The 13,068-nt window shown below is 35.8% G+C and overlaps 1 protein-coding gene across 6 annotated transcripts in view; it reads right to left on the bottom strand.

Annotated features, from left to right (window-relative positions):
- Positions 1-13,068, bottom strand: part of LOC109107929 (ras GTPase-activating protein nGAP-like) — an 85,360-nt gene that overhangs the window by 35,742 nt on the left and 36,550 nt on the right. For 3 of the 6 annotated variants that reach the window (XM_042718560.1, XM_042718559.1, XM_042718558.1), the window contains exons 2-3: positions 6,718-6,845; positions 5,731-5,857 (exon numbers count right to left, since the gene is read on the bottom strand). In XM_042718560.1, coding sequence (XP_042574494.1) covers positions 5,731-5,857; positions 6,718-6,845 — 255 coding nt within the window. Of the gene's footprint in view, positions 1-623; positions 997-5,730; positions 5,858-6,717; positions 6,846-13,068 lie in introns of those variants that run through there. The other 3 variants (XM_042718561.1, XM_042718563.1, XM_042718562.1) reach the window with 2 other exon arrangements.

Raw genomic sequence — 13,068 nt, 5'->3', positions numbered from 1 at the left:
CCTCATTCTCCGTCATTACAGACATAGCATGGTTCAATTGACTGCTCTTATTTGTCTGAGAGTATTTTTCTCGTCATCCAAACTCTTTCACCAGAATCCGTCATGTTGCTCTCCCTCTCTGATAACATCTGTTTCAGTTTACAATTCAGATTGTCCATATAACTCACCAAATGCGACGAACAAGATCGTGCTGCTTTATTGATCATGTTATCTTTTTCACTTCGGCGCTCTCCGTCTCAGCAGCCGTATGTGTGTGCGTAACAGTTTACCAGTTGCTCAAATCCGTGCAAATGACGAGTTATACAAAGTGTCCTGAGTGTGCTGCTTTATTGATCTCTCCGGCATGCATCCACATGACCCACAATGTTGCAGTGAACACACATACTCAGTGTTTCTCTAATGAATAAAAAACAGGAAAAACAAGGAAAAAACAACATATCCCGCTCTATTCCAGGCTATACACACCACCATGCGTGTTCCGGACTACATTACCCAAGATTCCCTCCCACTCATACTACAATTTACGTCCTTGCGACATTAAAGGAACATCTCCCTATTTCCCCTTCATCCCACAACACGTGTGACTCCACAACTGTTGAAGCGATGCGAAAAACATACGTTACCTATAAACTCCATGGTTGTTATCGAACCCGCAATCAGTTATAGTCACATCCCTCCGCAAATACAAAACGAAACAATCCCAGAGAGCAGATGATTTGAGCCGAGCCGGTGTTTAGTGGGTGAAGTCTCTCACACGCCTTCACGCAGTCGATTCACTGAGGAATGCAGTAAAGCCTGAGCTCGATCCAGTCAGTCTCAGTCAAACCCTCTCCGCTTTTCTCTCTGTTAGTCTATTGAAAAGAGCACAACAATGGCTGTCCTCTCCGAGGATCCTTTTATCTACAGACGATTGCACACTGTCCATCTTCAGACATTACATTACCAGGAAATGTATTTATCCAATAAATCAAGCACGTTGACAAGCTAAATCCCTGGTTTTGAAGGCATTTCAACCAAAATGATAGTTCAGTAATTTACTGGCAATTATGTCATTCTCCCGAAGAAAAAGCCAAATATGCTTTGAATATGATGGTTACCAGAAAAAAGGGAAAAAAATATGGTTGCACTATTATATTTGATTCACTGTGTAACACTGAAGAAAGAAATTCACCTGTTGCATGCATGAGAAAGACCAGGAAACCCTCACTGCTGCAGAACAATAAAGTGGAATGAATGGGGAAGTGAGGCAGCTGGATGTACAACTCAATTTATTTTTCTGAGCGTCAGCATTGTGTTGAATGCCATTTCTTACCATAGTTTAATTTAAGATAAATCATTAAAAAGAATATAAGTCATGAGAAAGCAGTGCAATACTGTATGTTTACATTTTCTGAATATGATGCAATATAGAAAAAGAACAGTGTTTACATTTTAAAAACACTTAGGATTTAAGCTTTTTTTCCCCAGTGTAAACAAAATTAGTTTGCAGTGTTAAAATGCTATAGATTATCATTTAACTATCTTCTGTGACCCGCTGTTTAAAACAATGAAATAATGCTTTTTTCCCCCTCCACTTAATATGGGTTGAAGCTACATATAACAGCAGCTCACACTGTGAAATGTATCATAGCAACAAGTCTGGCAAGGAAATATTTGCAATTTCAATCTCCCAGCACGCTAAAGTCACACAATATGGTCACTGCCGACTGACAACATGCTGTTTTAGATCAAATTTTGCAATCTTCAGGTATTTGATCTGTAGTTTTCTGCTAATTCTTAACATATTTAGTTATAAAAATACTGCAACATTGCAAAAAAAGTAAAATATGAGACACTATAGAACCTGAATGTTGCAGAAATGCATTCTTAACAGTCAACAATTTTTAATGTAATTCACACAACCAAGCCAATGTAATAAATCATAGCTGGATTAAACTTTATAGAGTGCAAGATGGTTGCTCTGAGAGGAACAGACTAAAGCTTCTGTCTTCTAGCGCACTGAAAAAGCTTTTATAGAGGTCAAAGCAACTGCACTGCAAGCTCATAACTATGTTTTGGGAGTCTTTGAGGTGGAGGAATATTACAAGATGACAGAGGAAAGCTCTGAGATGAACTTATCAGAATTTCAGCCTTCTATCAAGCTAGGAAAGCACTGAGACAGTTAAATCATACTGTATATCGCTGTATAGGCAACGACATGGTGAAATTTTGTAACCCTAAAAGCAATTTTGCAGTTTTACACTCCTCTAATATTCACCCCAATACAACATATGCATTAACATCATTAATTTTTGGAAACAGTGGCTGGCTAAAAACATATTTAAGGAGAAAAATCCAAAATGCAACTTCAGATGATGGTCTCAAGATGACAATCACAATTCAGTAGACAATAAGTGCCAGAAAAAAAGACCAATATTATATTACAATGATTAATCTAAAATTCAAGATACAGGGAAACTGAAAATGATACTGCAGCATCCAAAAGGCCAAAGCAAACAAGTAGAATTATGTGCATCTATAATGCACTGAGAAAACTGTAGGAAAGAGCTGATAATAATACTCTATAATGGCCATTCAGATAGATCTGATACATATAGCCTCAAACTTTGCTCCTTCTTCCAACGAGCATAACAGCATTCTGCTATCAACACACTAGTAGCACTTTTTCTTGCCCCAAATATGCCAGGAACTTCTTTTGATCTGCCTCGCCCACCACGTAAAATGTGAATTTCTCAGGACAGCGTGCCCCATGAAACCACTCTCTGAACTATTTTCATCCTTTTTTTATTTGTTTCAATAAAACACTAAAATATGTTGCACAAAGACCTCGGGGGAACACAGACTTTGGGACCAATATTAGTGGATTCTGTAAAGCTGAGTCATCTTCCTCGCCTCAATATGGATAAATAGCAAAATCAATTGGACATAATCTTTAGTGCAACGATAAAATGAGATGCATTTCATCTACCAAAATAGATCTCCATTATTCTATTTTAGTTTCAAATATAGCATTTTTAGGAATAGTTCACCTAAAAATTAAAATTGCCATCATTTACTCATACTCATTTAGCTCCTTATGTGTATGACTTACATTTTCTGTGGAAAAAAAAAAAGTCTCAGAGCCAAAGGGTTTAATGTTATTTTTGACCTCTTACATTGTATGGAAAAAAACAGCTGAAACGTTCTTAAAAATATCTTATTTTGTGTTATCTTTTAAACCAGATTTTGAATATCCACAATTCAAACCTAATTGCAATTACATAAATAGCTCTGTTTGCTATGTGAGAGAAGTCAGAACCTCATTGTCTTGACAACTGTGAGAAAAACGGAGCTGGTGCTTCAATAAGTGATACATCTCTCCTCATTGCAACAACAGAAAAAAAGTATGATTCACAGATCGAAACCATACCAACTGAAAACCACATATGATCACACTAAATTTTTTGTAGCTGTGAATCTAACAGCCTCTAGAGACTCCAGCTGTTCTGAATGGCCATAGAAATCCTGGACTCTCGCTTACCACCCTGGCTGCGAAGTGTCTCATTGTCGAACAGAGTGAACATTAACATATAAATAACCCTCTTCTCTCGCTCTCTGAATCTGTGGCGGTGCAGCTTAAGAGGGTCTGGAGAATAAATGACTCTCTTAGTCACAGAGATTTGTGCATTTCTCCGACCGCTGCCTTTAGCAACCAGTCCACTGGGTCAGTGTCCGCACCCCCGCACGTACTGGCACTGAATGAGAGACCAGTCAGAGGGCAGCTTCAGTTATTGCCCCCCTAGGCCTGGGAGGGAACGAAACACTGTCCACAGAGAAAGAGAGAGAGAAAACTAACAGAGTAACAACAGTGAGTTTTGTTCTGCAAAATTACATTCCTCTATACTCCTTCTCGCACAAGCTTGCCTGGCCCACACAGGTCGTGAGATCAAATGTACTCATTATGAGAAAGAGGTGCAGATATGGAGAGGTGAATCAGATGATTAACCTGTTTTCAGAACAATTTCAACTTTTAAAATTCTTGATAGGGAACGTCCATCTGAGTCAGTTTGATAAAATGAACATTTTGTCATCATTAACATATCCTTTTGCCATTAAAAGCTTGTATGACTTGTTGAACACAGAATTTTGAAAATGATCCTTTTTTGTTCATATAATGAAACTCATTGGGGCCCAGTGTTGTTTTGGACCCCATTGACTTTCATTATATGAAAAAAAGCAGCAGCAAAAAAATCTTCAAAATATCTTATTTTATGTTTCACAGAAGACAATCTGTCATACAAGTTTGTAACAACAAGAAAGTGAATAAATTCTGAAAAAAAGCAAGACTAAACGGTCTCATGTTGTAACAATGAGGGCGGAGTGTATATATGTGAATAACTGATCTTTGTTTTGTGAAATATTCCACAGTTTTTAGCATGCATATTTTCGCCCCCAATCTGGTGTTTTTCAAAGCCTAGCCTGCGGTGTTGCGGTTAAATCCACTGCTTTGTTATCCCAATCCTCCATGCTTGTGGCAGTGGATTCAGGAGTAACGGCTCCCATGTTACAAATGCACCTACTGACGTGATTTCGTTCATGATTCACCTCATGCTCTGCCTCCTAGCACGCTATAAGCTGCAGTGTGAGCGTGCTTGCTTAACAACATCTTAAAGCTACAGTAAATGCTAAAAGAGTGCCATTTGACCCCCTGGTATAAGCTTCCTCTTTGAAACCCTATAGACAGAGCAAAAAAGCTTCTGTCCGAAGTAACTAGAGGTCCTGCTACTGTTTGAATCAGCAATCCAACACCTTTTAACAATGATATTTCCAATTGTTCATGATTACTGGATAAAGATGATTCAAATCATTTTAAAGAGACTGCAAAAGAGAAGTTTCTAGTGTAAAAAACAATTAGTATGAGGCTGAGCATAACTGGAAATAAATATACTTATAAAAATTAAACTGATACATAAAAAATAAATCATGGCTTAAAGATTAAGCTGACAATTCGTTTGATTTTATATCTGATAACTGATAAATATCTAATATTAAATCTATTTTTGCACATTAAAAATTATATTTTTGAATGCTACAGTGAATATTGGGCACAATATTAATTGAAAATCAAATATATATATATATATATATATATATATATATATATATATATATTATTTTAACTTTAAATAAATTACTTATTAATAAGTCAATAACTACTTATAGTGCTAAAGTAAATATTGACTAAAAATCTGAAAGAAACTTTATTTGATAAAAATGACATTAAACAGAATTATTCTTATTTTTTAACTGATAATTATTTTGATACATGGCTGATATTAAAAGTCTACATTATTTTTTCACCACAAATATAAACATTTAAACTATTTTAAATGTTACTGTAAATTTGGACAATATTAATTAAAAACATGACAGAATCTTTATTTGATATAAATAACTAAACAAATTATAAAAATAACAAACAAACTAAAAATATACATTTTTAACTATTTAACAAAACTATTAATGTTATTAAATGTTATTGTTAAATTAAAAATGTTATATAATCTAAAATGTAAAAATAGATAAAAATAAAATAAAATAAATATCACTGATATTATTCGATAACCCTATCAAAACTCTCTAATATATTCAAGTTTCCACTTGAATAGTCCTGTGGTTATTTTGCCAGACAGAGAGCATAAATAGTAGTTTTGCTATCATAACAGAAACGCCACATACTGTAAATCTTACCTAGCATGGAGGTTCCCTCTGGTGGATACTCTGGGAACTGTCCTTCAGAGGGCACACTGACTGTCCTTCTCAGGCTGCGAGCCTTTGATGAGGATGCTGTGGGGCTTTCATGGACCTCAGATGGCATCTGGTAACAAGTCAGAGGTCAGAGGTCAGTGGGTGGAGGTCACGGGGTACACATTCTAACACTGGGCCAGAAAGCCCCTTTTCCTGACAGTGCTACTAATTAACTAACCGTTTAAACGAATCTGAAAGCAATCTGTCAATCAGAAACTATTTCAATACATTAAGTGAATTGATTATTCCCTTTCACAACCTCAAGATGAAGTGGGTTGGCTTGCACAGCAAGAGTAATGTGCTGGAACTCATTAAAGAAGAGAACAAATCATAAAACTGTGCAAAACAAGGCTCTTTAACTATCAAAACCAATTTGAATGGGACTAGTTTTCCTTAAAGGGAGAGTTCACATAAAAATGAGAATTCTGTCATTTACTCACCCTCAAGTTGTTCCAAACCTGCACATATTTCTATTTTCTGCTAAACATAAAATAAGATATTTTGAAAAATGTTGGTAACCAAACAGTTTCTGGTGCTTTCCTTTGACTTTAATTGAATTGAATTCCATCAACAGTTTTTACCAACATTCTTTAAAATATCTTTTTAGTTCCACAGAAAAACAACAACATGAGAGTGAGTAAATGATGACAGAATTTTCATTTTTCCAAAAACCAACTGACCCTTTAAGGAGGTCAGGTAAATTTACTTTGTGATTTTATTCAAATCACAGACTTAACTGTCTGGAAAACTAATCCCATCCAAATCCAAATTACATCCGCAAACGACGCATTTAACCCTCACAAGGGGAAATGTACAACAAAGCACAAACATCATCTGTGTCTCTTAATTTAACTGTCCTTCGCTCTTCATTCTGATGGAGAGGAAGAGAGAAGAATGAGGGGATAAAGCAGAGGGAAGGAGCGCTCTTACCTCTTCCTCCTTGTTGAGCAGGATGAGCTGGCTGTCGGTCAGGATGCAGTACTTCCTCTCCCAAACACAGGGCTCTGTGAACGGCGACTGGCCACAGGAGAAGCGGTGGCTGGGTGGCCCCTTCACATCTGTGGACAGGGGACAGAAAAAACACCTCAGAATGGGTTGCCACAGAAAAGTAGCACCACAAAAACAGGCTCTCTTCATGTCAGCAATGATTCTCTTCAGATTAAAACTTCAGGACTGAGCAACGCTTTTAATGGGACTTCCAAAATATGCGGCTGCGTATTCCCTTCACAGCTTGCAGAAATAGACAAGGGCCCTCAGAGAAGCACAGACTCTCTTCTCTTCTTTATTTAATCACCAGTTCACTTCACAAAAATAGACTCTGGACAATGATGCTGCTCATAAGAAAATGAGTCACGCTGGACTCATTAAACGCTGCTGTGAGCAATTTCTGCATCACTAGCAACATCAAATGGATTTGTAAAAATAACAACGGTCTCCACAACTGTCCTCCACTGTTAGGACAAACAGCTAGTGCAGTCTCAAATGCATCTCAAATGCATCTGGTTTCAGCATTTCTGATTGGATAATACAATTCTGCAATTACATCCATAAATGTGTAAGGTAACAGAAAAAAAAAATCAAGTATAAAAATACTACAGTACTGTTCAAAGGTTTGAGGTTGGTTTTAAAAATATTTTGTAATGCTTTTTAAAAAAGTATATTATGTTCACCAAGCCAGCATTTATTTTGCATTTATTTAAAAAAAAAAACAGTAACACAAAGCTGAATTTTTAGTATCCATAACTCCAGTCTTCAGTGTTACATGATCATAAATCATTCTAATATGCTGATTTGGTGCTCAAGAAATATTTATTATTATTATTAACCCTGAAGACAGTTTTTTGCTTAATATTTTTATGGCAACTGATGCATTTTTTCAAGATTATATGATAAAAAAAAGAAAATCCAAAAGAACAGCATTTATTTGAAATGGAATTTTTTTATTTACATCGATAATGAATAATAATGTACCCCTGCTCAACTAAACTATTAACTTATAAAAATGTATTCTTTTAAATTATTTTGACCATTACGGACCACACACGTTCACTACATGACTTATGTTTGAGTAAAACAGAATATTCAACAAGAAAAAAGCAATGCAAAATTGTATTTATTCTAAATGAGAGTTTATCTATTGGTAATTGACTGGATTGAGAAAAGCGGACTTCGGTGGGTGGCCGGGAAGGGTTGAAAAAGAAAAAGGGACTGGTGATGTCATCTGAAAGGAAAGTCGTTTCAGAGGCGGAGCAATTACATTGTGATTAAAAGATTGCAAAGACTCTTTTTCTTCGAAATAACTTGCACAATAAGACTACAAAAGGGCTTTAATGTAAACTTTGATTTCATTTGAACAGCTGTAATTGAACTGTAATGTGTTCTGCACACTGCTGCCTGTAGAAGGCAGTGTTATACTAGTTTAGAGTGTTGCTCCTGCTCAAGCAATCCACTTTTTTTACAGCATTCAATCTCAGTGGGAGAAAATGACACCAGGCAGCTCATAATTCTTTGCATCTCTCTCAGAGCGAACAAACAAACCCTCTTAGGGGAAACATCTGCTTTGTGAGTGATTTGATGCGTTCTAGGTCACCTTCAGAGCGACACTGACTGCATTTTGGGAATGATCACATATCACGTACCAATGATTGGAAGCACTTGTCAGAAAACATTACTGACAAAAAGCCTGGCAGTCCTCCTTGTCTATTAATTGATCATTTAGACCTTCGCTAAGCTTCTTCAATTAGTGCTGGCTGACAGTTTTGCTGTACGGTTGACCAGAGCGAGACACAGAAAGAACATGTCAGGACTTAAGGTCAGAGGTCAGCCTGCCCCCGTTTGGGAAAATAGTGGTCACACTTCAGTTTTTCCCAGGCCTCATTACTAAATGAACACCACACAGACGCAGAAGAAAGTGACGCAATGTGTCTCAAGAGGACGGGTGTGACTGATGCGTCTCCACTCAGTTTACTGAACGCAGTCATCTTGCCCACCACTATTTTCCACATATCAGCCTAAAGCAATGCTATGACGAAAATGCACAAGGGGGAAAGAAAAAACACTAGCTCTTTGAACAATATGAGATCAGTTGATAGAGCAGACAGAGAACTGATAGAAAGATTCAGAAAGAGAGCCAACTGACCAAAATAAAGACCTAGATTAAATACACTGTGAATAGAGATTAGTGGTCTTCAAAAAAAAAAAAAAAAAAAAAAATTAAATAAATAAATAAATACACCCTTTTGATGATATTTGATATAAATTATGTATTTTTTTTCAGTCTTTTTTAAAATTTAAATCAGAGAAACCATTTCAGTAATATAGCACACGTTGCTATAGATTTAAAATGTTTATTTTAAAAATATATAAAAAAAAATTAAGCAAAAATAATTTAATAATTATTATATATATTTTTTTTACAAATCTTTTTATTATTTTATTCAGCACGGATGCAATATTTGATTAAAATGTAGGTAAAGACATGTGTTACATTTCTTTTTTGACAAATGTTAAACTTTCTATACCATTCTATATCCTGAAAAGATGTTTCATGGTTTCCACAAAAATATGAAAATATAACAAGACATTTTTGAGCACCAAATCAGCACATCGGAATGATTTCTGAAGGATCATGTGACCCTGAAGACTGGAGTAATGTCTGCTGAAAATTCCACTTTGCCATCACAGAAATAAATTACATTTTGAAATGTATTAAAATATAAAACTATTTTAATTAGTAACAATATTATTTCACAATATTTACTGGTTTTACTGTATTTTCAAATAAATACAACCGATTTCAAACTTCTGAACACTAGTGCATTTTAACAATAACATATTATATACATTTTTTTTTTTTTTTTTTTTTTAATGATGAATTGAATCAGACTGGTTTAGAAATAAATCAAACTTACCAAATCATTGAAATTGTTGTTTTTGCTAATAAGTCTTAAATCAGAAATGCTATTAAGATTCAGTTGGCTCTTTGTACATTTACATTTTATGGAAAAAGCAGCCTGGACAAACTGCTCCTTTTATTTTCCATGGAAAAAGTCAAACGAGTCATGAATGACATGAGGTTGATTAAATGATGACAGAAATATACTTTTTGGGTGAATTATCTCTTTAATGACCCATGAGCCATTCACAGTGTTGATTATGTTATATCACCAGAGACTGATCATCATGAATATATTGTGACTATTGGTAATAAGGTGTGAACAAAAGAGTTCAGGAGGCATCCAGCTCAACATTGACAACGACACAAACAGTTCTTCTATTTACTGCTCTGCAAACAAGCATACAACTGTGTAAACAGACACGCTTTAATGGGTGTTTGGATAAGTGCTGGAAGGCAAACGAGGGAGACTGGCGGCGGCTGTGGAAAGATGAAGGTGAAATGTGTGGGAGTGGAGGGAGCCGGTCTGTTTGAGACGACAGCTCGCGCTCGGCGACACAGTGGCAGCATATAACATATGGACGGGTGAGATAAAGTGACTTCTCCAGAGATCTCATATGCCATTATGAAACGTGTGAAGCTGTTGGGAAAGCAGTTGACAACTCCATTCGATGGAACACAATATCTTCCATAATTATCTACGCATACAGAGACTCTCCAGGCACGAGAGATTTGAAAATAACCCTGTTCAACAACACCAATATTTGCATTACAAATGTGTAAATTCTGTGCCGCTAGCATCTGAATTTCAAAAATTGTTGTCTATTTTAATCTCTGTGTATCAGTGTTATTTAAACCTCATCAACTGGCATCATCCACTGACTGTCAATGCAGCGGCGAAGGAGATTTATTTCAGGAATTTTAATTGCATCCCGTACAGATTCACTGCCTCGGCGTTCACCTGCGCCTGTTCATACCAGCTATGCGTAAATCACGGCTTCTCTCTGGGGAGAGTAAAAGGCCAGTGAACTTTGAGGATCACAGATCTCTCAAAACAAGGAGATGGAACAACCTCTCAAAGCCTTTTATTCTCGCCATTGGAAAGAACTCACTTGTGTTTTCAGAGCTGATAATTCTCATTTACATCTCACTGAACCAGTCTTGATTGCATATGGAAGGCTATATATTGCAGATTCATGTGACTTAATTTGCAGGAATGCGATGCAGAATTATAGCAACTATTACAGAAAAAATTATTTGACATTTTTGAAAACAAATTTATATCAAATAAAAACAATGTAATCTTTGAAGGTGTCTAAACCAGCAGTTTTCAGGCCTCAGCAAACCTTTAAAGGGGCCTAGAGTTGACATGAATTATTTGAAATAAGACATTAAATTAAGCATTAAACAAGCATTAAAAATCAAGCAATTTCATATTCTAATTCAACCACTAACTTTCTCTTTCTTTCTTTCTGGATGAACTAGGGTTAAAAAATGGATAAATGAAAATATCACTTTTAGACCTGGAATTGTCATGTAAATTAATTAAATCGTCCTTGTGCTTTTTCTAGAATTTTTTTTTAATTATGCCTCATCTGAATCCTTCTTTTAAATTAAGACTATTTCTCTATGTGGATGAATGTACTGTAGATTGGCAAAGTAACAGCTAAACAAACTAGAGAGTCTCTAGACCACTGAGAAGACAAAACATTTAACACTTGCTCAGGAACCTAATTACTGTGATCTCCTGCTAAATATATCAGCGGTATATAAAGCCCCCTCCCTGAGGTGTTAGGGCAAGGGAACATTTCGTTAAGTGTATGTCATCTGAAATCTAGCGTGAAAATCACATCTGTCCTGACAAAGTCCTTCAAAAAGTCCTGTTACATAACCTCTGCAGAAACTTATTTTAACAAGAATGTTATTTCTGCAGAGTTCAGTGTGTCCATCATATTTGGAACTCATCTTTCACTCCAAATAACCTCTAGATTGAAGTGCAGCGTAAGCAATGACAGTACACACAAAGGATGTTACCCAACATGCTCTGTGAGGGGGGCGGCAGGTCTGAAGTGAGAAGACAGATACTAATCAAACCCTGAAATGACAGAAAGGTTAGTTAAAATGTCAAGAGAAAAGGGGGTGAATAAAACCCACACAAAAAGGCAGCACCTCTCTCACTAAAGAAATTTATTGCTTTAGTATTTCATAAGACAGACATGAAAAATGTACCCGAAAGAACAAACACTAACTTCTCTGAAAGGGAAATGCAACCACAGAACCAAAGGCTAGATCAGGTGACCTCTGTGGGGAAACAAAAATGAAGCCACCCCTTTCAATGGGGATGTGCAAAACTAAATATTTGTAAGATGACTACTAGTGAATTGTCTGAAAGATTAGTTGACTAATCTGTGTTAAGGAAGCCCTGTAAAATAAGGCTGGTTTCAGGTTTACCTGACCCCAGTTGGACAAGCTTCTTAGTGAAGGCATACTCTAGCTGCTACAAGAAGTGCAAAGGAATGGAACAAAGGTCTCAAGACTTGTTTTGAAAAGTATGGACTACTTTTAACCTGACACACAATATTAAAAATGCAACGCTTGGAATGTAAAAATAAAGATGTGAGACATGGTGCAACAGCCAAAAAACATCAGTAAAAATGTGCATGGCTGAGGCAGTGGTGCTTTACAGTAAGTCAAAGACACTAATTATAATAATAATATTTACAATAAAGATATTTATAAACAATATATTTATACAATTTATACATTATTATTATTAATAATAATAATAGTAATATAATAATAATAATGTATACATAATGACATAATTAATATTACTATTTGGAAAGTACAAAACAGCACTGATGATATGTTTCATTCATTTAGGGACACTATAAAATATAACCTTAGCTTACATAAAACAGCTAATCTGCAAACATTACATATAAAGGGGCATGGAAAGGTTCATTTATTTCAGTAATTCAACTCAAATTGTGAAACTTGTGTATTAAATAAATTCTATGCACACAGACTTAAGTAGTTTAAGTTCTTTTAATTGTGATGATTTTGGCTCACATTTAAAAAAAAAAAACACCAATTCTCAACAAATTAGAATATGGTGACAAAGCAATCAGCTAATCAACTCAAAACACTCACTCAAATACACAATCATCCTTCAAAATGGTCTCTCAGTTTGGTTCACTGGGCTACACAATCATGGGGAAGACTGCTGATCTCACAGCCTTATGAGGATTGTCAAGCAAAATCGATTCAAGAATTTGAGTGAACTTCACAAGGAATGGACTGAGGCTGGGGTCAAGGCATCAAAAGCCACCACACACAGACGTGTCAAGGAATTTTGCTACAATTGTTGTATTCCTCTTGTTAAG

Source organism: Cyprinus carpio, chromosome B2, assembly GCF_018340385.1.
Source record: "Cyprinus carpio isolate SPL01 chromosome B2, ASM1834038v1, whole genome shotgun sequence".
Lineage (NCBI taxonomy): Eukaryota > Metazoa > Chordata > Actinopteri > Cypriniformes > Cyprinidae > Cyprinus > Cyprinus carpio.
Note: the sequence above shows the minus strand (reverse complement) of the source record. Positions and strands in the feature narration are given on the sequence as shown.